The 24,033-nt window shown below is 46.5% G+C and overlaps 1 protein-coding gene across 7 annotated transcripts in view; it reads right to left on the bottom strand.

Moving 5' to 3' along the window:
• Positions 1-24,033, bottom strand: part of MTMR3 (myotubularin related protein 3) — a 220,682-nt gene that overhangs the window by 62,045 nt on the left and 134,604 nt on the right. For all 7 annotated transcript variants that reach the window (XM_044989668.1, XM_044989663.1, XM_044989669.1 and 4 more), the window contains 2 exons: positions 18,073-18,155; positions 14,750-14,916 (listed from right to left, as the gene is read on the bottom strand). In XM_044989668.1, coding sequence (XP_044845603.1) covers positions 14,750-14,916; positions 18,073-18,155 — 250 coding nt within the window. The remainder of the gene's footprint in view (positions 1-14,749; positions 14,917-18,072; positions 18,156-24,033) is intronic.

Below are 24,033 nucleotides of genomic sequence, written 5' to 3'. Positions count from 1 at the left end.
AGCACCAAGTTTGGGCCCAGGGAGGATGCAGGATGGCTTAAGGGGAACCATAAGGGATGATAGCAATGGAAGGAGCTTGCAACCAAGGGGGACGGAGGATAGGTTAGAGGACCGCACTGTCCCCAGGCAAAGGCAGGTCTATCTGATTGGGGATTCCATACTGAGAAGGTTGGACAGGCCTGTGACCAGGGCCGATCCAGAGAACAGAAGGGTGTGCTGTCTACCGGGCGCTAAAATACGGGATGTGGACCTGAGGTTGAAAAGGATCCTAAGAGGAGCAGGTAAGAACCCGTTGATCATCCTTCATGTAGGAACGAATGACACGGCTAGATTCTCGCTAGAGAGAATCAAGGGAGACTATGCCAGGTTGGGTAAGACGCTCAAGGAAATTGAGGCTCAGGTGATCTTCAGTGGGATTCTACCTGTCCCTAGGGAAGGGCGCCAAAGGGGTGACAAGATCGTGACGATAAATAGTTGGCTGAGGGAGTGGTGTTACAAGGAGGGCTTTGGGATGTATGGACACTGGGAGGCTTTCGGGGACAGAGAACTGTTCTCACGGGATGGGTTACACCTAAGTAGGGAAGGAAGTAGAATTCTAGGAGGGAGGCTGGCTCATCTGATTAAAAGAGCTTTAAACTAGACATTGGGGGGAGACGGTTGGGAGAGGTCCAGGTACTCTCCACGCCAAATTTATACATTGAGAGTGAGAACAACAGGATAACAACAGATATAGACAGAGGGGGAGGGTTAGGTATAAGGAAAAGGGGGGGGGGGACGGATACTAGACCAACAGGTCATACTGGTAGTACTATGTCCCTACCAAGTTGGGTGAAAAGGGTGAGAGGAGCCAAACAGCAAAAATTAGGATGTTTGTTCACCAATGCGAGAAGCTTAGGTAACAAAATGGAGGAACTGGAGCTCCTGGTCCGAGAATTGAAACCAGATATCGTAGGAATAACCAAAACATGGTGGAACGGTAGCCATGACTGGAGTACAGGTATGGAAGGGTATGTGCTGTTTAGGAAAGACCGAAACAAAGGTAAAGGTGGGGGACTAGCATTGTATGTCAATAATGAGGTGAAATGTAACGAAATAACAAGCAATGCAATGGATAATACGGAGTCTGTTTGGGCAATGGTCACATTGGGGATGAAAACTACTAGAGCGTCCCCTGGGATAGTGATTGGGGTGTGCTATAGACCGCCGGGATCTAGCCTGGATATGGATAGAGAGCTCTTTAATGTTTTTAAGGAGGTAAGTACTAATAGGAACTGTATGATCATGGGAGACTTTAACTTCCCAGATATAGATTGGGGAACAAATGCTAGTAATAATAATAGGGCTCACCTTTTCCTAGACATGATAGCTGATGAATTCCTTCATCAAGTAGTTGCTGAACCGACGAGGGGGGATGCCATTTTAGATCTCATTTTGGTGAGTAACGAGGACCTTGTTGAGGAAATAGTTGTAGGGGACAACCTTGGCTCGAGTGATCATGAGCTAATTCGTTTCAAAATAAATGGAAGGATAAACAAAATTTCATCTGAGACTAAGGTTTACGATTTCAAAAGGGCTAACTTTACTAAATTAAGGCGATTAGTTAGGGAAGTGGATCGGACTAACATATTTAGAGATCTAAAGGCGGAAGACGCCTGGGGTTACTTCAGGTTGAAGTTGCAGGAGCTGTCAGAGGCCTGTATCCCGAGAAAGGGAAAACAGTTCGTAGGTAGCAGTTTTAGACCGAGCTGGATGAGCAAGCGTCTCAGAGGGGCGATTAAGAAAAAACAGAAAGTGTACAAGGACTGGAAAATGGGAGGGATCAGCAAAGAAACCTACCTTATTGAGGTCAGAGGGTGTAGGGAAGCAGTGAGAAAGGCAAAGAGCCGGGTGGAGATGGACCTAGCGAAGGGGATTAAAACCAATAGTAAAAAGGTTTTTTAGCCATATAAATAGGAAGAAAACCAAGAAGAAAGAAGTGGGACCGCTTAAAACTTTAAACGGAGTGGCGATTAGGGATAATCTTGGCATGGCACAATATCTAAACGAATATTTTGCCTCGGTCTTTAATAAGGCTAATGAAGGGCTAAGGAATAGTGGTAGAGGGACTGATGGGAATGAAGATATGGGGGTAGACATTACGGTATCTGAGGTAGAAGCCAAACTTGAACAGCTTAACGGAAGTAAATCGGGGGGCCCAGATAATCTTCATCCTAGAATATTAAGGGAATTGGCAAGTGAAATTGCAAGCCCGTTAGTGATGATTTTTAATAAATCTCTAAACTCGGGGGTTGTACCGTTTGACTGGAGATTAGCTAATATAGTTCCTATATTCAAGAAGGGGGAAAAAAAGTGACCCGGGTAACTACTGGCCTGTTAGTTTAACATCTGTAGTATGCAAAGTCATGGAAAAATTTTTAAAGGAGAGAGTGGTTACGGACCTTGAGGCCGATGGCAACTGGGACAAATTACAGCATGGTTTTACGAAAGGTAGATCGTGCCAAACCAACCTGATCTCCTTCTTTGAGAAAGTAACAGATTTTTTAGACAAGGGAAATGCGGTGGATCTAATATATCTAGTTTTCAGTAAGGCGTTTGATACGGTACCGCATGAGGAATTACTGGTTAAATTGGAAAAGATGGGGATTGAAATGAAAATCCAGAGGTGGATAAGGAGCTGGTTAAAGGGGAGACTGCAGAGGGTCGTATTGAAGGGTGAACTGTCGGGTTGGAGGGGGGTTACCAGTGGAGTTCCTCAAGGTTCGGTTTTGGGTCCGATTTTATTTAATCTATTTATCGCTGACCTCGGAACCAAAAGTAGGAGTGGGCTGATAAAGTTTGCGGATGACACAGAGTTGGGAGGTATTGCCAATTCGGAAAAGGATCGGGATATCCTCCAGGGAGATTTGGATGACCTTGTAAACTGGAGTATTAGTAACAGGATGAAATTCAATAATGAGAAGTGTAAGGTTATGCATTTAGGGATGACTAACAAGAATTTTAGTTATAAGCTGGGGACGCACCAGTTGGAAGTAATGGAGGAGGAGAAGGACCTAGGAGTCCTGGTTGATCGTAGGATGACTATGAGTAGGCAATGTGATGTGGCCGTTAAAAAAAGCTAATGCGGTCTTGGGATGCATTAGGCGAGGTATTTCTAGTAGAGATAAGGAGGTGCTAGTCCCGTTATATAAGGCGTTGGTGAGACCTCATTTGGAGTATTGTGTGCAGTTTTGGTCTCCCATGTTTAAGAAGGATGAATTCAAACTGGAACGGGTACAAAGAAGGGCCACTAGAATGATCCGAGGAATGGAAAGCCTGTCGTATGAAAGGAGACTTGAGGAGCTCGGTTTGTTTTCCTTAACCAAAAGAAGGATAAGAGGAGATATGATTGCACTCTTTAAATATATCAGAGGGATAAATACCAGGGAAGGAGAGGAATTATTACAGCTCAGTGCTAATGTGGACACGAGGACAAACGGATATAAATTGTCAGTCAGGAAATTTAGGCTTGAAATTAGACGAAGGTTTCTAACCATCAGGAGTGCAATTCTGGAACAGCCTACCGAGGGAAACAGTGGGGGCGAAGGACCTCCATGACTTTAAGATTAAGCTGGATAAGTTTATGGAGGGGATGGTATGATAGGATAATGGGTTTAGTCAATAGGTCAATAACGTGCCACACTGGTAATTAGTACAAAGGGTCAATGTTGGGATATTGTTAGCTTTTTCCAGAGGGTCTGGCTGGAGAGTCTTGCCCGCATGCTCGGGGTTCAGCTGATCGCCATATTTGGGGTCTGGAAGGAATTTTCCTCCAGGGTAGATTGGCAGTGGCCCTGGAGGTTTTTCGCCTTCCTCCGAAGCATGGGGCAGGGGTCGCTTGCTGGTGGATTATCTGCTACTTGAAGTCTTTAAATCATGATATGGAGCATTCAACAGCAGAGTCAAGGGAGAGAATTAGTTCAGGAGTGGGTGGATCGGCTTATGTGGCCTGCATCTTGCAGGAGGTCAGACTAGATGATCATAATGGTCCCTTCTGATCTTGAATTCTATGATTCTATACATTTTCATTAATACTAACATTCAGCAAATTCACCTAATTTTCCTCTAAGCCTCTTTTCTAAACACATACAGTGGACGTGTATAATTAGCTACAACTGATCTTCAACTGGAGGACTTATGGAGATACTTACTGTCATAACAAAAAGAAAAAAATCAACATATAACTAACAATCAGTTATTTAAAAAACATTTTTTTTTTAGGATATCTCCCCCTTCCCCCCCCCGAAAAAGTACTGGTTTTGGGAGAAGACTGATGATATCTAGCCTACTGTGACTACATTAAGCTCTGCAAGCCTAGGACTGTTTTGAAAGGTGGACAACACACAAACATCACTCTAAGCGAAGGCTACAGAGAATTCCTATCATTTCCAAATGAAGGAAAAGGAAACTTTACCTAGGTTCCACCTTGGAGAGGTAAAGTCTTAGAAAGGCCCTCCAATAGCTAGAGAATATTGATCTTCCAAGAGCAAAAAGGTAAAGACTTTGGGCCTAATTGTCCTTTGAGATTCAGCTCCTTCATGCTACTACATTGGCATAAACAGGCATCATAAGCCAAACAAATCCAACCCCCAGTGATCTATCCCTTCAGGGACTTCCCTGCGTGATTCAGAGCAGGCACAATGGCTCTACTCCACATTCCCCTTCACAGCTCAGTCAGAGGAAATGGAGCATGATCAAAGTATAACAGCACGACAGTTCTTCTCATCTTCCCAGATGGACCCTTAGCACCTGAAACAACTTCACTTACTGCCCTCCTCACAATTCCTTCACTAGGTGTAATGCACCCAAATTGACAATTCGATTCCTTGTTTCAACCTGATAAGACAGCATTGTACAGACAAGGTGTAAACTCAGCTATATGATGAAAGTCTTTTGAATCTGTGGCAAGTGCAGAAGTTTCACTAAACGTGGGACAGCAGAAGTCCTGTAGACTCCAGCATCACTTTCAATAGAACTTTATTTGCACTAACCCTCTGAGTTTGTTGCATTTCATGTGGAGAAAAGAAATGTTATAAAGTCCTTATTACCATTACAGATAGCAGAGCAGGATCAATTCTGACATATAAAGTAAAGCCCAGCAACCTTGTGGTTCTGCAGATTTCTTATATTATTCCAGACATTACAATTTTGACCTTTTCTAACCCAGCAGGTGGAGAACTAGTAAATGAAATCAAACCAGCTGGCAGTCTCCAGCATATTCATCCCTTAGCCCTGAACTTTAACATTTCTAACTCTTTCTTTTTTGGAACAGTGATTACAGCACTCAATATGTGGCACACTCTAATAACTAATAATTGGAGATATACCTATCTCCTAAAATGGGAAGGGACCTTGAAAGGTCATCAAGTCCAGCCCCCTGCCTTCACTAGCAGGACCAAGTACTGATTTTTGCCCCAGATCCTTAAGTGGCCTCCTCAAGCATTGAACTCACAAGCCTGGATTTAGCAGGCCAATGCGCAAACCGCTGAGCTATCCCTCCCCTACAGAGGGCAGATATAATTATCAGCTGCCTTGAGAAAGTGGCAATCAAAGTTTTCACGTGCAGAAGGACTGACTGGATAACATGAGAATTTTTTAGCTAGATGCACCCATCAGTATTTTAAAAGTTCTGCCACAGGCCCAAGATGCAGATTGGTAATTGTCCTTTAGAGCAACCAATAGAACTACAGTAATTCTTGTGGCAGGAGCCTCGATCGGAGAATGGAAACATTTTATTTTGGTTGATTCTTTCTTGTTGTTTTCAACTCGTCAATGTGATATATAATTGCTGATTCTCTATTCTCCCTCTGAAATGAAATCTTTAGTCTTAAAATTTTTTGTTGTCTGTTTCTCTGAAAGTGTTGATGTGGTGAAAGATCCAGATAATCTGTACCTTCCTAAATATCTCCTTCTCCGTGATTCTGAGAAATTGGGTTAAGATAAATTAATATAGCCTGGTTTAAATAAAAATAAGAGTGTCCACACACAGGATTTAGCATTGGTTTAACAAAAATCAGTTTAAAATCACACCAGCAACTAAACTGTATAGACCAGACCTTATACTACAGAATTTGTAGGCTATTTGTAATATTACTTCCTTTTCCCTTCTCACTTTTGTTGAAAGATGATCAGTTCTAACGCACAATAATACTAGAAATAGGATGAGGAAAATGATCTTCAGGTTAGTGTTCCTTAAACATCCCACCTTCCCTGTATTGGATAAGGTCTGGCCATAAAGTTCCTCAGCCTTCTGCACTGTCATATGACAAACCTCCCATGGCAATGCCTATCTTGAAAATAGCTCATATATTATATTGTGATGTAAGTCCACCTATAGAATCTGATGCAAACTCTACTTCACACAGCTACTTGAAATGTTGGCTACTGTTAATTACAAATTATGTGTAATGCAATACTGTTAAATATTCCATCTTTCTCCTGGAGTGAATGTTCATTTTGTTGATCACACAGTAAGTGCCTACCATATTGCTGTGTTATTTAAATGCAGCCTCAGAGGTGACTACATTTCAGTAATGGCTCAAGAGATCCTGACATATATATATTATCTTGTACAGTTGTTGAATTGTTTGGGATCTCGAACAAAAGGTGCCACATAAATGTCAGTTGTCACCATATATATCTTAAGGAAACTATCAGTCCCTGATTTATTAACGATGTATTCTTTATTAATGAAACATTCCTTAGGGGACGATCCATTAATGGAGATTCTCTGTATCCAAGGAGGAGAGGATGGAAGATGACAAAATACAGGTAGGTTCTGACGAGGAACAGCCAAATGAAAGAGTCCCATTCAATTACATCACATAATGGCAGACAGCTAAAAAGTGACAATATTTTTAAGATCTTGTATACAAATCTATACAAATTTCCACTACTTGCATCCGATGAAGTGGGTATTCACCCACGAAAGCTCATGCTCCGAAACGTCTGTTAGTCTATAAGGTGCCACAGGATTCTTTGCTGCTTATACAAATCTTAGAAGTCTAAATACTAAGTTGGGTGAATTTGAGTACCTTGTATTAAATGAGGATGCTGATATAAAAGGCATCACAGAAACTTGATGAAATGAGGATAATCAATAGGACACAGTAATACCAAGGTACAAAATATATCCGAAACAAAAACAGAACATAATGGTGGGGGAGTGGCACCATATGTGAAAGAAAGCATAGAATCAAATGAAATAAAAATATTAAATGAACCAAACTGTACCACAGAATCTCTAAGGGTAGTAATTTCATGCTTGAATAATAAGTATAGCTGTAGGGATAGACTACCAACCATCTGACCCGTATTGTGATAGTGACTATGAAATGCTCAGGGAGATTAGAGAAACTATAAAAATAAAAAACTCAATAATAATGGGGGATTTCAACTAACCCCATATTGACTGGGTACATGTCACCTAGGACGGGATGCAGAGATAAAGTTACAGTACTTGACATCTTAAATGACTGCTTCTTGGAAGTCCTGGAACGCACAAGAGGAGAGGCAATGCTTGATTTACTCCTAAGTGGAGCACAGGATCTGGTCCAAGAGGTGACTATAGCTTGGTAATAGTGACCATAACAATAAAATTTAACATCCCTGTACAGGGGGAAACACCACAGCAGCCCAACACTGTAGCATTTAATTTCAGAAAGGGGAACTACACAAAAATGAGGAAGTTGGTTAAACAAAAATTAAATGGTACAGCACCAAAAGTGAAATCCCTGCAAGCTGCATGCAAATTTTTTTAAGACACCATAATAGAGGCTCAACTTAAATGTATATACCAAATTAAAAAACATAGTAAGAGGACCAAAAAAGTGCTACCATGGCTGAACAAAAAAGTAAAAGAAGCAGTGAGAGGCAAAAAGGCATCCTTTAAAAAGTGGAAGTTAAATCCTAGTGAGGAACATTGAAAGGAGCATAAACTTTAACAAATGAAGTGTAAAAATATAATTAGGAAGGCCAAAAAAGAATTCAGCTAGCCAAAGATTCAAAAAGTAACAACAAAAAGTTGTCAAGTACATCTGAAGCAGAAAGCCTGCTAAACAACCAGTGGGGCCACTGGATGATTGAGATGCTAAAGGAGCACCCAAGGAAGATATGGCCATTCACAGAAACTTAATGAATTCTTTGCATCCGTCTTCATGACTGAGTATGTGAGGGAGATTCCCAAACCTGAGCCATTCTTTTTAGGTGACAAATCTGAGGAACTGTTCCAATTTAAGGTGTCCCCATCTAGAGTGTGGAGTATAGCCTCCCTGATGTCTCGGTGAGGCTTGGGGTAAAAGTTGAAAGGTGATCAAATGATTCATGTGAAATGGGGAGGTTATCTTGGGAGTGAATTTCGGGTGTGCTCTGAGCGTAACCTTGTCCCAAAAGAATACCATGTAGATACGACATGCCATCAGAACCGATATTTCTCCTATTCTCCTAGCCAAGGTAATCACTACCAGGAAGGCTCTTTTCACTTAGAGGTATGTAACTGAACAGGTGACCATGGGTTCGAAGGGAGGCCTAATCAGTGCTTTCAATACCAGGTTCAGGTCCCACATGGGAGCAGAAAGTCGAGGTTGCAGGAAGAGGTTTACTATACCCTTGAGGAATCTTTTATTGGTCAGGTGGAAGAAGCACTGACTATCCCTCTACTGGCTGGTGTAAGGATGTTATAGCTGTTATAGCTGTCAGGTGGACTCTAAGAGTCCCGAACAATTGGAAAAAGGCAAATATAGTGTCCACATTTAAAAAAAGAGAAGAAAGAGAACCCGGGGAACTACAGACCGGTCAGCCTCACTTCAGTACACAGCAAAATCATGGCGCAGTTCCTCAAGGAAACCATTTTGAAGCACTTGGAGGAGAGGACGGTGATCAGGGACAGTCAACACGGATTCACCAAAGGCAAGTCATGCCTGACCAGCCTGATTGCCTTCTATGATGAGACAACTGGCTCTGTGGATATGGGGAAAGCAGTGGATGTGATATATCTTGAATTTAGGAAAGCTTTTGATACTGTCTCCTACAGTATTCTTGCCAGCAAGTTAAAGAAGTATGGATTGGATGAATGGACTATAAGGTGGGTAGAAAGCTGGCTAGATTGTTGGGCTCAATGGGTAGTGATCAACAGCTCGATGTCTAGTTGGCAGCCGGTATCAAGTGGAGTGCCCCAGGGGTCGGTCCTGGGGCTGGTTTTGTTCCTCATCTTTATTAATGATCTGGATGATGGGGTTAATTGCACCCTCAGCAATTTTGAAGATGACACTAAGCTGGGGGGAGAGGTAGATATGCTGGAGGGTAGGGATAAGATCCAGAGTGACCTAAACAAATTGGAGGACTGGGCCAAAAGAAATCTGATGAAGTTCAACAAGGACAAGTGCAGAGTCCTGCACTTAGGACAGAAGAATCTCATGCATTGCTACAGACTAGGGACCGAATGGCTAGGCAGCAGTTCTGCAGAAAAGGACCTAGGGGTTACAGTGGACGAGAAGCTGGATATGAGTCAGCAATGTGCCCTTGTTGCCAAGAAGGCCAACAGCATATTGGGCTGTATCAGTAGGTGCACTGCCATCAGATCAAGGGGAGTGATTATTCCCCTCTCTTCGGCACTGGTGAGGCCACACCTGGAGTACTGCGTCCAGTTTTGGTCCTCCCACTACAGAACGGATGTGGACAAATTGGAGAGAGTCCAGCGGAGGGCAATGAAAATGATTAGGGGACTGGGGCACATGACTTACGAGGAGAGACTGAGGGAACTTGGCTTATTTAGTCTGCAGAAGAGAAGAGTGAGGGGGGATTTGAGAGCAGCCTTCATCTACCTGAAGGGAGGGGGGGTCCAAAGAGGATGGAGCTAGGCTATTCTCAGTGGTGGCAGATGACAGAACAAGGAGTAATGGTCTCAAGTTGCAGTGGGGGAGGTCTAGGTTGGATATTAGGAAACACTATTTCACTAGGAGGGTGGTGAAGCACTGGAATGGGTTACCTAGGGAGGTGGCAGAATCCCCTTCCTTAGAGGTTTTTAAGGTCAGGCTTGACAAAGCCCTGGCTGGGATGATTTAGTTGGTGTTGGTCCTGCTTTGAGCAGGGGGTTGGACTAGATGACCTCCTGAGATCTCTTCCAACCCTAATATTCTAGGATTTTTTAGGGTCAGTGCATATGTGGAAAAGTCACAGATATCACAGAGACTTGTGGAAAGTATACCAAATCCAAAATCTGGACCATTTTTGCAGGTAAGTGGCACGTAGCGAGCTCTGACAGGTAAGAATACCAGGTCTGTCTCCTCGAAGCGGAAGCAATCAATATGATGTGTTCCCCATCACTCTTTATTTTCAGCAGGACTTTCAACAGTAGGGGAAGGAGAGGAAAATCACAGAGAAGATCTGCATCCCAGGGCAGGAGGAGAGTATGGCCCAGGGAGTGTTGTCCTATCCCTACTGTGGAGTTGTAGTGTGGACATTTCTTGCTCAGGTAAGTGGCAAACATATCTGTGGTTGGCATCCCCCATCGCCTGAATAGATCGTGAAGTGCTACTGGGTCTAGCTCCCACTTGTGGTTGTGTGGGAAACTGCAATTGAGACCATCTGCTATCAAGTTTTGTGTGCCTGGGAGGTAAGCTGCTGACAATGTGACATCGTGGGCAATACACCAGTTCCATAGTCTCACTGCCTCCGCACAGAAGGAGGGCAACCTGGCTCCTCTGTGTCAATTTATGATGTATGTACAGGCTACATTGTCTGCTAGGACTCTTGTGTGCGATCCTTTGATCAGCGGGAGGAAGTGGGCACAGACATTCCTGACCACCCTTAGCTCGAGGAGGTTGATGTAAAGAGATATCTCTGTGGGTGACCACTTGCCTTGTGTCACGAGGTTGTTTAGATGTGCACCTCACCCACTGAGCAATGCATCAGGGGTGGAAAGCAACAATGCAGGGTTTTGCGAGAAGGAAATCCCTTTGCTGGGTCTTTCCACCAGCCCAAATAGTTTTTGACCCTGGTAGGTAGTGACAGGGGTTTGTCTAGTCCAGTGGCTCCCAAACTTTTCAGGGTCAAGACTCCCCCTTACTCCTGTCTGCACGCCCCACCCCCACCCCCCGAGCTGGGCTGGGGCAGAGGAGTGGACGGGGTAAAAGGGCCGCGGCAGGGGCCGCTACTGGGGGTAGGTTTGGGAGCAGAAGTGGGTTGGGACTGGGAACAAAGCAGTGGCCTGGGGCCGAGGCTGGGGTCAGGGTCAGGGCTGGGAGCAGAGCTACAGCCAGGCCCACAGCTGGGTGTGGAGCTGCGGCCGGGGCCAAGGCTTGGGATGGGGCCAGGCCCAGGGCTCGGAACCGGGATGGAGCAGAGCTTGAGGTGGGGCAGAGGCTGGATGCCGCTCACTGCTCACAACCCGAAGAGACTGGCCCAGGCCCCGCTGCATGCCCCAAACATTCCTCTGCATCCCCCTAGGGGGGCACGCCCCACAGTTTGGGGAACTCTGGTTTAGTCTGCTCCTGTTTGGTTTGCAAACTGAGCTGAACCACATCTGGAGGCATAACATGTGAAGCCTGGCATGTGGTATTACTCCTTTGCCTGCTGCCATATGCCCCAAGAGTTGGAAGCAGTCTCTGGCTAGTATTTGCGGGCTATTTTAACCGGTCTCTATGGGTGTGGCCAGGGAGATATCTGAGCTGAGATAAGGAGAGCTCTGACCTGTAACGAGTCAGCGTCAGCCCCTATGAATTCCAGGTGTTGAACTGGAATGAGGATTGATTTCTAGGCATTAATCTGTAAGCCCAGGTCTGTAAACAAGTGCATTGCAGCTCTGGAGACCCAGTTAGCCTCTTGGTGAGATCAGGCTCCAAGGAGGGTAAATCATGATCCCCTGGGAGCATAAGAGTGTGGCCAACGCTGAGAGAATAATGGAAAATACTCCTGGGGCCAATAATAGCCCAAAGGGGAGTACCCTGTACTGGTAATGGTCTTATCCTAGAGTGAATCTCAGAAATCATCTGTGAGTCGGTAAGACTGAAATATGAAAGTAGGCATCCTGAAGGCCGAGGGCTGAAAACCAGTCTCCCTGTTCCAACGTGGGAATAATCCTTAGAGTGACCATCTTGAATTTTTGAGCTTTGACAAACTTGTTGAGAGCTCTGAGGTCTAGGAAATAGCAAGAGTAGAACCCCTTTCCCTGTAGATGTAGAGGTACTGGTTCTATGGCTCCTAACCGGATGAGACTATGTCATAGTAAACTCTTGTGAGCCGGGTCCCTGAAGAGATACAGAGAAGGGTTTTGTGGAGGGGGCAGAGAAGTAAAATGGATAGAGTACCCATTGTGAACGATCTCTAGGATCCATTGTTCCCAGGTGCTGCAGAATGCTGCCAACCGGTGGCCAAATGGTGGATAGCGGTGGTTGGCTGCAGCAGTTGTGGGGAGCCTATCGATGCCTTGACCAACACATCGAAACTGGAGATTGGACGTAGACACCTGGGACGAGGAACGTTGAGGGCCAGATAGTTTACACCTTGAAAATTGATTCTTTTTTCTCTGCAGCTTGTACCAGGTGGATATTGGCAAGTGTGTGGTTTGTCCTAGGGCTGTGGACTAAACTTTCTCTTTTGTCCTAGTGTGTAGATGTACAGCAAATGAAGAGTGGCTCAAGAATCCTTCAGGGTATAAAGAAAGGCAGCAATATTTTCTGAGAAGAGTTTAGCATCTCCAAAGGGAAGGTCTTTGACGGTTGACTGTACCTCTCTCAGGAAGCCCAAGAGATGGAGACATGACACAGGTCGCATCACCACAGCCATGGAGATGGACGTGCCCCTTGTGTCGGCTGCATCGAGGGCAAATTGTAACGTTGTTTTTGCTATTAACTGTCCTTCCTGAATAATGGCCTTAAATTGGTTGTGATGTGACTCAGGCAGCTGCTCAGTAAAATCAGCTTAGAATAATTTAGATAATCATATTTCACCATCAGGGCTTGGTAGTTGGTGATTCAAAACTGAAGCATGGCTAAGGAGTACACCTTCTTTCCGAAAAGGTCCAAAAACTTCCAGTCTCTGTCATAGGGAGTGGACATCATCGGGCACTGACATCCATGGGAATTAATAGCGTCCACCACAATGGAGTTGAGTGGAAGGTGGGAGATGAGGAACTCAGTCTCCCACGCTGAGACATAATATTTTTTGTCCACCCGTTTGCAAATAGGTACCACGAGTGCTGGGGTCTGCTTGATGGTCCTTGGCGGGACCAGAAAGGCCTTGTTAATGGATAGGGAGATCTCTGAGGAAGAGGATGAGTGCACTGACTAGCCTCGAGACGGGTTAGGAAGGGAGTCAGTGCATGCATGGGCCTAAGGGACATTGCTATGGAAGTTCTCTGATCCGCAGCCCTGATCTGCAGTGCAGGGACACAAGCAAACCTACAGTGGAGAACCCATAGGGACACTACTCGAAGAAGAACAACTGTTTCTACTCTGGGATACTCAGCCTGGAAGAAAGAGAGGTCTCTATTTTTCTTTTGTTATTTAGCTATTTCTCTATTTTAATCTATAGGTGAGTGCAGCATTCATGAAAATAAAGTGCTAACAGTGCTGGCTGAAGAAAGAAAATGGGAGAAAGTTATGCAGGCTTTTTCTACATGACAGTGCCAATTTATATTAAACTTGATTGAATCATAGAATCTCAGGGTTGGAAGGGACCTCAGGAGGTCATCTAGTCCAACCCCCTGCTCAAAGCAGGACCAAACCCAACTAAATCATCCCAGCCAGGGCTTTGTCAAGCCTGACCTTAAAAACCTCTAAGGAAGGAGATTCCACTACCTCCCTAGGTAACCCATTCCAGTGCTTCACCACCCTACTAGTGAAAAAGTTTTTCCTAATGTCCAACCTAAACCTCCCCCTCTGCAACTTGAGACCATTACTCCTTGTTCTGTCATCTTCTACCACTGAGAACAGTCTAGATCCATCCGCTTTGGAACCCCCTTTCAGGTAGTTGAAAGCAGCTATCAAATCCCCCCTCATTCTTCTCTTCTGCAGACTAAACAATCCCAGTTCCCTCAGCCTCTCCTCATAAGTCATGTGCTCCAGCCCCCTAATCATTTTTGTTGCGCTCCGCTGGACTCTCTCCAATTTATTCACATCCTTCTTGTACTGTGGGGCCCAAAACTGGACACAGTACTCCAATATTGGCAATATCCTGGACCCCAATTGAACAGAAATTGCCATTTACATTTAACTGTGTTAAATTTTGTGAGTTTTTAGTGAGTACAAATGGGAACCAGAACAAAATTAAACTCAATTCTAATTGGGACACGAGTGAGGATTCAAACCTGGATCTCAAGGGGCAAAAGGATCCTTCACAACTCCCATATAGCAGCTCTGCTTGGTTAACTCATACACAGCCCCCCCCCAGATCTTTAAAACCTTGGTGAGCACAAATGTTAAGAGTTTGCACACACGGAAGTCTGACACATGATAATACCAATGTTGGACTGGTGAAGGGTCACGTTATAAGAGCACAAAATCAATACAGTACTTCAGTTAGACAATTCATGTGAAGTTGTTTAAAACTGGGTATTCAAGTAAAGGGTAACATTAGCACAGAATTCACACTTTGTCAATACACTTTTTTGCAAGCTCACGAATTCTGCATTCCAGGAATCACAAGATAAAGGGGCAGCAGACAGGCAGCTAAAGGCCAAAGTGTCTCTTGGGATAGGCAAAGTGTTTCGGCATACCTGGCCGGCACAAATCTCCATGCTGTTCTTTTTCACTGGCATACACCTCCATACACCAAGCATGGTATGCAAACGAAAAAAGGTCCTCTATCTTCGAAGGAGGGCGAATGGCATTGTTCAGTCGCTTAAGCCACTCTTGACATTGCTCAAAGGTAGAGAACTGACACCTGTCCCAGAACCAAACATACATTTATTAATTTTCATGCAGAGATATCAGGTCATAAAATGTGATGAGTGATTAACCTCTGTGAAAACCAGAGATGAGAATAAACTGTTTTTTCTATTTCAGATGCTGTTGTGTAAACTGTAATGGATAGTAAAAATAATTATTCAGATAGTAATGTAATTATCCCAGGGAGTTGTCCTTCCCCCATAACCGTATTTCTTTTGTATTTGCCTATGCTTTGTCTCTCTGATTTTCCACAGGGACAATAACCAGGGAAAAATTAATCATCATTGTAAAGAAAATGGTCTGTGATTCTTGCTAACATCACACTGAAAGATATATCAAACATGAAGTCAAATTAAACCATATGTATAAATAGAGCCCTACCAAATTCATGGTCCATTTTGGTCAATTTCATGGTCATAGGATTTAAAAATAGCAAATTTCATGATTTCAGCTATTTAAATCTGAAATTTCACAGTGTTGTAATTGTAGGGGTCCTGACCCAAAAAGGAGTTGTGTGTGTGTGGGGGGGGGGTGCTTCAAGGTAGAGGGGGTTGTGGTACTGCTACCCTTACTTCTGCGCTGCTGTTGCTAGTGGCACTGCCTTCAGAGCTGGGCAGCTGGAGAGCAATGGCTGCTGGCCGGGAGCCAAGTTCTGAAGGCAGAACCGCTGCCAGCAGTGGCGCAGAAGTAAGCATAGTATGGCATTGCCACCCTTACTTCTGCACCGCTGCTGGCGGAGCACTGCCTTCAGAGCTGGGCGCCCAGCCAACAGCTCCCGATCTCTGGCTTCCCAGCCCAGAAGGCAGTGCAGAAGTAAGGGTGGCAATACCGCAACCCCCCTAAAATAACCTTGCGAACCCCCTGCAACTCCCTTTTGGGTCAGGACCCCCAATTTGAGAAGTGCTGGTCTCCCACCATGAAATCTGTATAGTATAGGGCGGGGTAGGCAACCTACGGCATGTGTGCCAAAGGCGACATGCAAGCTGATTTTCAGTGGCACTCACACTGCCCAGCTCCTGGCCACCGATCCAGGGGGCTCTGCATTTTAATTTAATTTTAAATGAAGTTTCTTAAACATTTTAAAAACCATTTTTAATTTACATACAACAATAGTTTAGTTATATATTATAGACTTATAGAAAGAGACCTTCTAAAAACATTAAAATGTATTACTGGCATGCAAAACCTTAAATTAGAGTGAATAAATGACGACTCGGCACACCACTTCTGAAAGGCTGCAGACCCCTTGTATCGGGTAAAAGCACACAAAAGACCAGATTTCACGGTCCGTGACGTGTTTTTCATGGCTGTGAATTTGGTAGGGCCCGATGTCTAAAGAGCATAATTTTGGAATTATTAAATAAACCAATATTATCTTGTCCTAGTTGCTCGGGCCCTGATTCATTAAGGTACTTATGCACATGTCTAAACTCATGAGTAGTCCCATTAACTTCAATGAGCCTACTCACATACTTTAAACACATTCCTTACTTTGAGTATCTTGCTGAATCAGGGCCTCAAAAGGGAGTCAAAACAGAAATATATAACATAAATTGCAATATATTAATGTGTATCCCTACAAACAAAAACACATTGTCTGATCAGATACAGAGTAAATACTGTATTCCATTTGAACAATGCACTTACTTCAAACCAAGGTGGACAAGTCACTGTGTCTGTAGTCCTACACCTCTCTCCCCCTCCTCCTCCCTCAAATGCTAAACTGTTTCTTCTCTTACTAATATTTTACCAGAGCGCAAGTATAAACAATGCTTCTTTCATTTGAGCTTAGTTTTCACATTTCAGCAAGAAAGAAACAGCAATGGAAGACTAATTAGAGTATCTTGACCCCAAGAGCCACTATTACTATTATTATTATTAAGAGCCACTAGTTTGCAAAATAATATTCCATAATTACAACAGTAGCTTAGCATTTCCAAATTGGTACCTGTCCACTGTGGAATAAGACTCAGAACAAGCATGATGAAGTAAGGGTTTGCCCAAATTTGTACAAATGTATTAAGGAGTTTACAGTTATAAACAGGTGGCCCCAGAGTACATAAATAAAATTTACTCTTAGGATTAAAACATGCAAACTATATGTTAAGGGCTACAAGTTAAAGAGAAAGTTATATATATAACTCAAGCTGAACAACCAACTATGACCTACAGAATCAAAACAGTCCTCATCACAATGCTATGGCCCAGGAAGCAGTTGGCGTGTTACATTTTCTGAGTTCAACATATGGGGGGCTGGTGCTATTCCACTGTACAAAAAGTACTGCTAGCAAATGTGTAATTGAAATATATGTTCCTTTTCATTAATTAACATTCATATGTTCCTTTTCATTGCTTAGAAGCCAATATTAATTTATCCTATTGAAGCCTGGGAAATAGACCTCAGAGAAGCACAAAGTCTCTGGGGCTCCCTGGCTACACTGGCAGTGAGAGTAATTTATTGCCTCTTTTTCAATGATATAGCGAGAGAGAGAGAGAGAGTGTGTGTGTGTGTGGGGCCATGGATCTGCCTCATCCCTATACCCTCTCTTCCCAGTTTTCCACCATATCTCCACAAGAGCTGGAGTGACTAACTCTCACATGGCCTACACAAGGGGAGCAGTCCTTACTCCTTCCCTCATTCTTGCACAGCAGCACAAATGTGCGGCAGTCTCAAGTCCCAGATAGCCAGTTTAGGATCTAATGTTTTTGTCTAAGAAGCTGTATGATTTATTGATTTGTGTCTAGTTTGTATCTTGCTGAGACCATTGTTACACTGGGGAAAACCACATGAAACTGAAATTAATTTCAAAATAATCTTTAAAAAGGTATTGCTCCATAGGGCTAGAACATCTCTACGACCAAAGCTATTTGGCTGATCAATTTCCACCATAGTAAAGATTTCTAAAAAATGTATTGTACTATAAGAGTGCAGACCCAATAACCACCATCCTCCTTCCTAAAATGTTCAGCTACAGTACACAGCAAGAACAGAAGGAATCTTTTGCACAAAAGAGGGGGGGGGCCCTCAGGGACATTTCTCCTAAAATGCTGCAGCCATCCATAATATGAGGAAGCGCAAGGTTATCTTGCTTAGATTTCATACTTTCCTGGATGAAGCAACCCTTCCACCTGCAAAGTAGTTTGTACATACCTGATAATTTTGCAGTCTTTGCAAGTCAAATGAAGTTGAAATATATCTCGGCATTCAACACTTTCTATAAGCTGTAATGGAACCTGTAATTAAAAAGATTAAATGATCTTATTCCAAAACGCACTGACACTGCAGTTTCTCAGCATGTCCTATAGCCACTTATTAGAGGGCTTTGTGGAGAAAGAGAGCTATAAATATAACTAAATCAATAGTTCTGATGCAGTGTATTGCTGTATATGAGACAGTTCCTTACTCCATTCTTTCTCAGCTGAGAAACCATATAAGACCACATGACACTAGCTGAGACCACATGTTATATCATGGTGAAAACTAAAGGATAGGGAGTATATGTGAAGGCATGGGTGCTAGTCTGGGGCTCAGGAGACTCCCTGCCCTGCCACAGGCTTCCTGTGTGACCCTGGGAAAGTCATTTAGTCTCAGTGATTCAGCTCCCCACCAGTAAAATGGGGAGAATAGCATTTCTCTACACTATGGATGGTGTAAGGATAAATACATAAAAGACTGAGTCACTCAGATAACATAGTTAGGGGGACTATAATGCTATGTTAGACAAATGTTAGACAAATGTTTTATGTTGCTGCCATGGTTGCTTTTAAAATAATAAATCTCTGCCAATCATTCTCCCATTGACTTTAGCATGCAAGTCAGAAGGATTATCATGAAGTTTACATATAATAAATGAAGAGATGGGGATATTTGATGAGAAAAAAAGACGGTTACTCACCTTTGTAACTGTTGTTCTTCGAGATGTGTTGCTCATATCCATTCCAATTAGGTGTGTGCGTGCCGCGTGCACGTTCGTCGGAAGACTTTTACCCTAGCAATGCTCAGTGGGTCGGCTGGGTGCCCCCTGGAGTGGCGCCACCATGGCCCCGGATATATACCCCAGCCGACCCACCCACTCCTCAGTTCCTTCTTGCCGGCTACTCCGACAGTGGGGAAGGAGGGTGGGTTTGGAATGGATATGAGCAACACATCTCGAAGAACAACAGTTACAACGGTGAGTAACCGTCTTTTCTTCTTCGAGTGATTGCTCATATCCATTCCAGTTAGGTGATTCCCAAGCCTTACCTAGGCGGTGGGGTCAGAGAAAGACATGGCGGAACGCAAAACCGCCGAGCCGAAGGCCGCGTCGTCTCTAGATTGCTGGACTAGAGCATAGTGCGCAGCAAACGTGTGGACCGATGACCAGGTCGCCGCACGGCATATCTCCTGGATCGGTACGTGTGCCAGGAATGCGGCTGAGGAAGCCTGAGCCCTGGTAGAATGGGCAGTGAGGTGGCCCGTGGCGACATGGGCCAAGTCATAGCATGTGCGTATGCATGCCATTAGCCAAGAGGAGATCCTCTGTGCTGAGACGGGGAGGCCTTTCATACGGTCCGCCACTGCCACGAAAAGCTGGGGGGGGATTTACGGAAGGGCCTTGTACGGTCAATATAAAATGCAAGTGCCCTGCGGACATCTAAGGAGTGTAACCGCTGCTCCCGCGGGGAGGAATGAGGTTTAGGAAAGAAAACTGGGAGGAAGATGTCCTGATTCGTATGAAAGGCCGAAACCACTTTAGGGAGAAAAGCGGGATGTGGCCGCAACTGAACTTTGTCCTTATGAAAGACAGTGTAAGGGGGGTCTACAGTGAGTGCTCTAAGTTCGGAGACCCGCCTGGCCGAAGTAATGGCCACCAGAAAAACTGTCTTCCATGATAGGTACAGCAGAGAGCAGGTTGCCAGCGGCTCGAAGGGGGGACCCATAAGCTTGTTTAACATGAGGTTGAGGTCCCAGGTGGGGGAAGGACGACGAACTTGAGGGTAGAGGCGTTCCAGCCCCTTCCTAAACCTAGCGACCACCGGGTGAGAGAACACAGAGTGACCAGCCTCTCCAGGATGGAAAGCAGATATGGCCGCCAAGTGAACTTTCAGGGAGGATACGGCAAGGCCCTGCTGCTTAAGCTGCCAGATGTAGTCCAGAATGACTGGAATGGGGGCCCCTGAAGGAGTAAGAGCCTGCGATACACACCAGGCTGAGAAACGCTTCCATTTGGCCGAATAAGTGGACCGAGTGGAAGGTTTCCTACTACTGAGCAGAACATGCTGCACAGGGGCTTCCGATGTGTCTAGCCACGCAGGAGCCACGCCGTGAGACGGAGCGCCGGAAGGTCCGGGTGTCGGAGACTGCTCTGCTCCTGAGTTATAAGGCCCGGGCAGAGGGGGAGAGTGATCGGTGTGGCTACGGAGAGGCTGAGAAGCATGGTGTACCAGGGTTGCCTGGGCCACGCTGGGGCAATCAGGATTAGACATACCCTGTCCTGCCGTAGTTTCAAAAAACCTTGTGCACCAGCGGGAACGGAGGGAATGCATAAAGCAGCTAGTGCTTCCACGGAATGAGGAATGCGTCCGAGATCGAGCCTGGTGAGTGACCCCGGAACGAGCAGAACACTTGGCACTTCCTGTTCGCGCGAGAGGCGAATAGGTCCACGTGGGGAAAGCCCCACTTGCGGAAGGTTGCATGGATAATGTCCGGTCTTATGGACCACTCGTGACTCAGGAAGGATCTGCTCAGCCGATCTGCGAGAGTGTTCCGAACTCCCGGGAGTAAGGATGCCACCAGGTCTATCGCATGAGCTATGCAAAACTCCCATAAATTGGTGGCTTCGAGGCAAAGAGGGGAAGATCGAGACCCTCCCTGCTTGTTTATGTAATACATGGCCGTCGTGTTGTCCGTAAACACGGAGACACAACGGCCGGACAGAAGCTTGCAGAATGCGTGGCATGCCAGGCGAACTGCTCTGAGCTCTTGGACATTTATGGGGATGGAGAGCTCCTCTGATGAACACAGGCCTTGGGTGCGCAGGCGACCGAGATGGGCCCCCCAGCCGAGGGATGACGCGTCTGTCAGAGACAGGGTGGGCTGCGGTGGGTGGAACGGTAACCCCGCACACACCACGGAGGGGTTCAGCCACCAGTCGAGGGAGCGCAGTGTACTCGGCGGGATAGTGACTAACGTGTCCATGACGTCCCTGCCCGGACGGTACACCGAATGGAGCCATGTTTGAAGCCGGCGGAGGCGGAGCCTGGCGAATTTGGTGACGTATGTACAAGCCGCCATGAGGCCTAGGAGACCGAGGCAAGTGCAGACCGAGGTCGTGGGAAAGGCCTGCAGACTGCGGATGATCGCGGACATTGCGAGGAACCTCGGCTGAGGGAGACAGGCTTTGGCCAGAGTGGAATCCAAGGTAGCTCCTATAAAGTCCAGCCTTTGAGTGGGGACCAGGGTGGACTTGTCCACATTGAGCATTAGGCCGAGACGTGCAAACAGGTCCTTTGCCACTCGTATATGTACCCTCACTTGCTCCTGGGAGGCCCCTTTGATGAGCCAGTCGTCCAGGTATGGGTAGACGTGGAGCCCTTGGCGACGGAGGTGGGCGGCGATCACCGCCATACATTTCGTAAATACTCGAGGCGCCGTGGAGAGGCCGAAGGGAAGGACCGCAAATTGGAAATGCCGATGGTCTGTTACAAAGCGGAGGTATCTCCTGTGCGGAGGAAATATGGCTATATGAAAGTAAGCGTCCTTCATGTCGAGGGCAGCATACCAGTCTCCGGGATCCAAGGACGGGATAATGGTCCCCAGGGAGACCATCCGGAATTTTAACTTTATCAGGAATTTATTGAGGCCGCGTAGGTCTAGGATAGGCCTGAGACCCCCTTTCGACTTGGGGATCAGGAAGTAACGGGAGTAAAACCCTTTGCCCCATTCCTCCCTTGGCACCTCCTCTATCGCTCCGACTGTGAGGAGCGTTTGGACCTCTTGCAAGAGGATTTGCTCATGAGAGGGGTCCCTGAAAAGGGACTGGGAGGGAGGGTGATAAGGCGGGGTTGAAGCAAATTGGAGGTGGTATCCTTGCTTCACTGTGCACAGGACCCAGATGTCCGAAGTCAGGTGGGACCACGCCAGGAAGAAATAAGAGAGGCGGTTGGAGAAGGGAGGTGAAGGATCCCGAATGGAAAGTGGCATGCTGTCCTCGGGCGTGCCTTCAAAAGGACGACTTCGGGCCTGGCTGCGGTTTGGAGAAGCCGCGGTTTTGACTGGTTTGAGGACCTGAATAGCGCCTGTCTAGGGACAGAGTACAGACGGAAGGGCTGGGGGCGGTAAGTGCGCCGCTGGGTCACGGGGGTATGCATGCCCAGGTTACGCATAGTGACCCTATTGTCCTTCAAATTCTGGAGTCTGGTGTCAGTCTTCTCCGAGAATAAGCCCTTGCCCTCGAAAGGCAAGTCCTGAATGGTATATTGAAGCTCAGGCGGAAGGCTGGAAGCCTGCAGCCAGGAGATGCGCCTCATGGTGATACCGGACGCCAAGGTTCTGGCTGCGGAGTCCGCCGCGTCTAGGGAGGCCTGCAGGGAGGTCCTGGCCACCTTTTTCCCTTCCTCGAGGAAGGCCTTGAACTCCTGGCGGGAGTCTGGGGGAAGCAACTCCCGGAATTTGCTCATCTCCGCCCAGGTGTTATAATCGTAACGACTCAGCAGAGCGTGCTGATTCGCTACTCTTAGCTGCAAGGCACCCGCCGAATACACCTTGCAGCCCAGAAGGTCCATCCTTCTGGCTTCTTTGGATTTTGGAGCCGGGGCCTGCTGTCCATGGCGCTCCTTTTCATTGACGGACTGAACCACCAGGGAAGGAGGAGGAGGATGCATATACAGGTACTCGTACCCCCGGGATGGTACCATATATTTACGCTCAACTCCCTTCGCCGTCGGCGGAATGGAGGCCGGCGATTGCCACAATGTGTCTGCCTTGGCCTGAATAGTTTTAATAAAAGGGCAGAGCCACTTTGGTGGGTGCGTCAGCTGTAAGGATGCTGATGACAGGATCCTCGACCTCTGGGACCTCCTCCACTTGCAGATTTATATTCAGGGCGATTCTCCTGAGGAGGTCCTGGTGCGCCGTAAGGTCTATAGGAGGCGGGCTCAAGGACGACGCGCCTGCCACAGCCTCATCTGGCGAGGAGGAAGACGAGACGCCAGGGGCAAGGGTATCGTGCACCTGCTCGTGGTCCTGCCAAGGTTCCTGCTCGAGGTGCACCGGTGAGGTGGGCGCTGAAGCCAACTGGTCATCTGTGCCAACTGGTGGAGGACGACTAACTGTGGCCTCTGGGGCCCGGTGCTCTGAAGAGGCAGCACGTGAGGGAACCAAAGGGGCACCTTGGGCCAAAAGGGCCACTGCTGATCACCCTGCGCTTGGGGGTGGGTTTCCTGAAACAGGCCCTCTGGCACATCCGCATCCTGGTCCTGAGAGTAGTAACTTCCCGCTTGGGACGAAACCGACGGATGCCTGGAAGGCCATGGAGGAACCGAGAGACCTTGGGCCGACGTCCCCACCGATCTGGTGCTTTTACACACAGTAGACCAGTGCCGCGAAGAACTTCGGTGCTGAGATCAAGACCGGGACCTGCGACCGGCTCGGTGCCGGGAGGTCGACTGGGACCTGGAATAGCGGCGCCGTGAGCGGCTCCTAGGGGAGCGGTGCCTAGACGGTGATCGGCGCCGTGAGTAGCAGGACGGCGACCGGGATGCAGAGCGGTGCTGCGAGTCGGACCGGTGCCGTGTGGTGGAGCGGTGCCGGGACTGTGAGCAGCGCGCAGATCGAGAGCGGTGCCGGGATCTGGAACACTTGCGGGACCGCAATCGAGAGCGGTGCCGGTCAGGTGCGTTGATCGAAGCTGGACGAACAAGGGCCGGCTTCCCGATTGATTGAATCTTGGAATGGCACAATATCTGAATGAATATTTTGCCTTGGTCTTTAATGAGGCTAATGAAGGGCTAAGGAATAGTGATAGAGGGACCGATGGGAATGAAGATATGGGGGTAGACATTACGGTATCTGAGGTGGAGGCCAAACTTGAACAGCTTAACGGAAGTAAATCGGGGGGCCCGGATAATCTTC

Source organism: Mauremys mutica, chromosome 16, assembly GCF_020497125.1.
Source record: "Mauremys mutica isolate MM-2020 ecotype Southern chromosome 16, ASM2049712v1, whole genome shotgun sequence".
Lineage (NCBI taxonomy): Eukaryota > Metazoa > Chordata > Testudines > Geoemydidae > Mauremys > Mauremys mutica.
The sequence above is the reverse complement of the archived record's forward strand: the minus strand, read 5'-3'. Positions and strand labels throughout refer to the sequence as shown.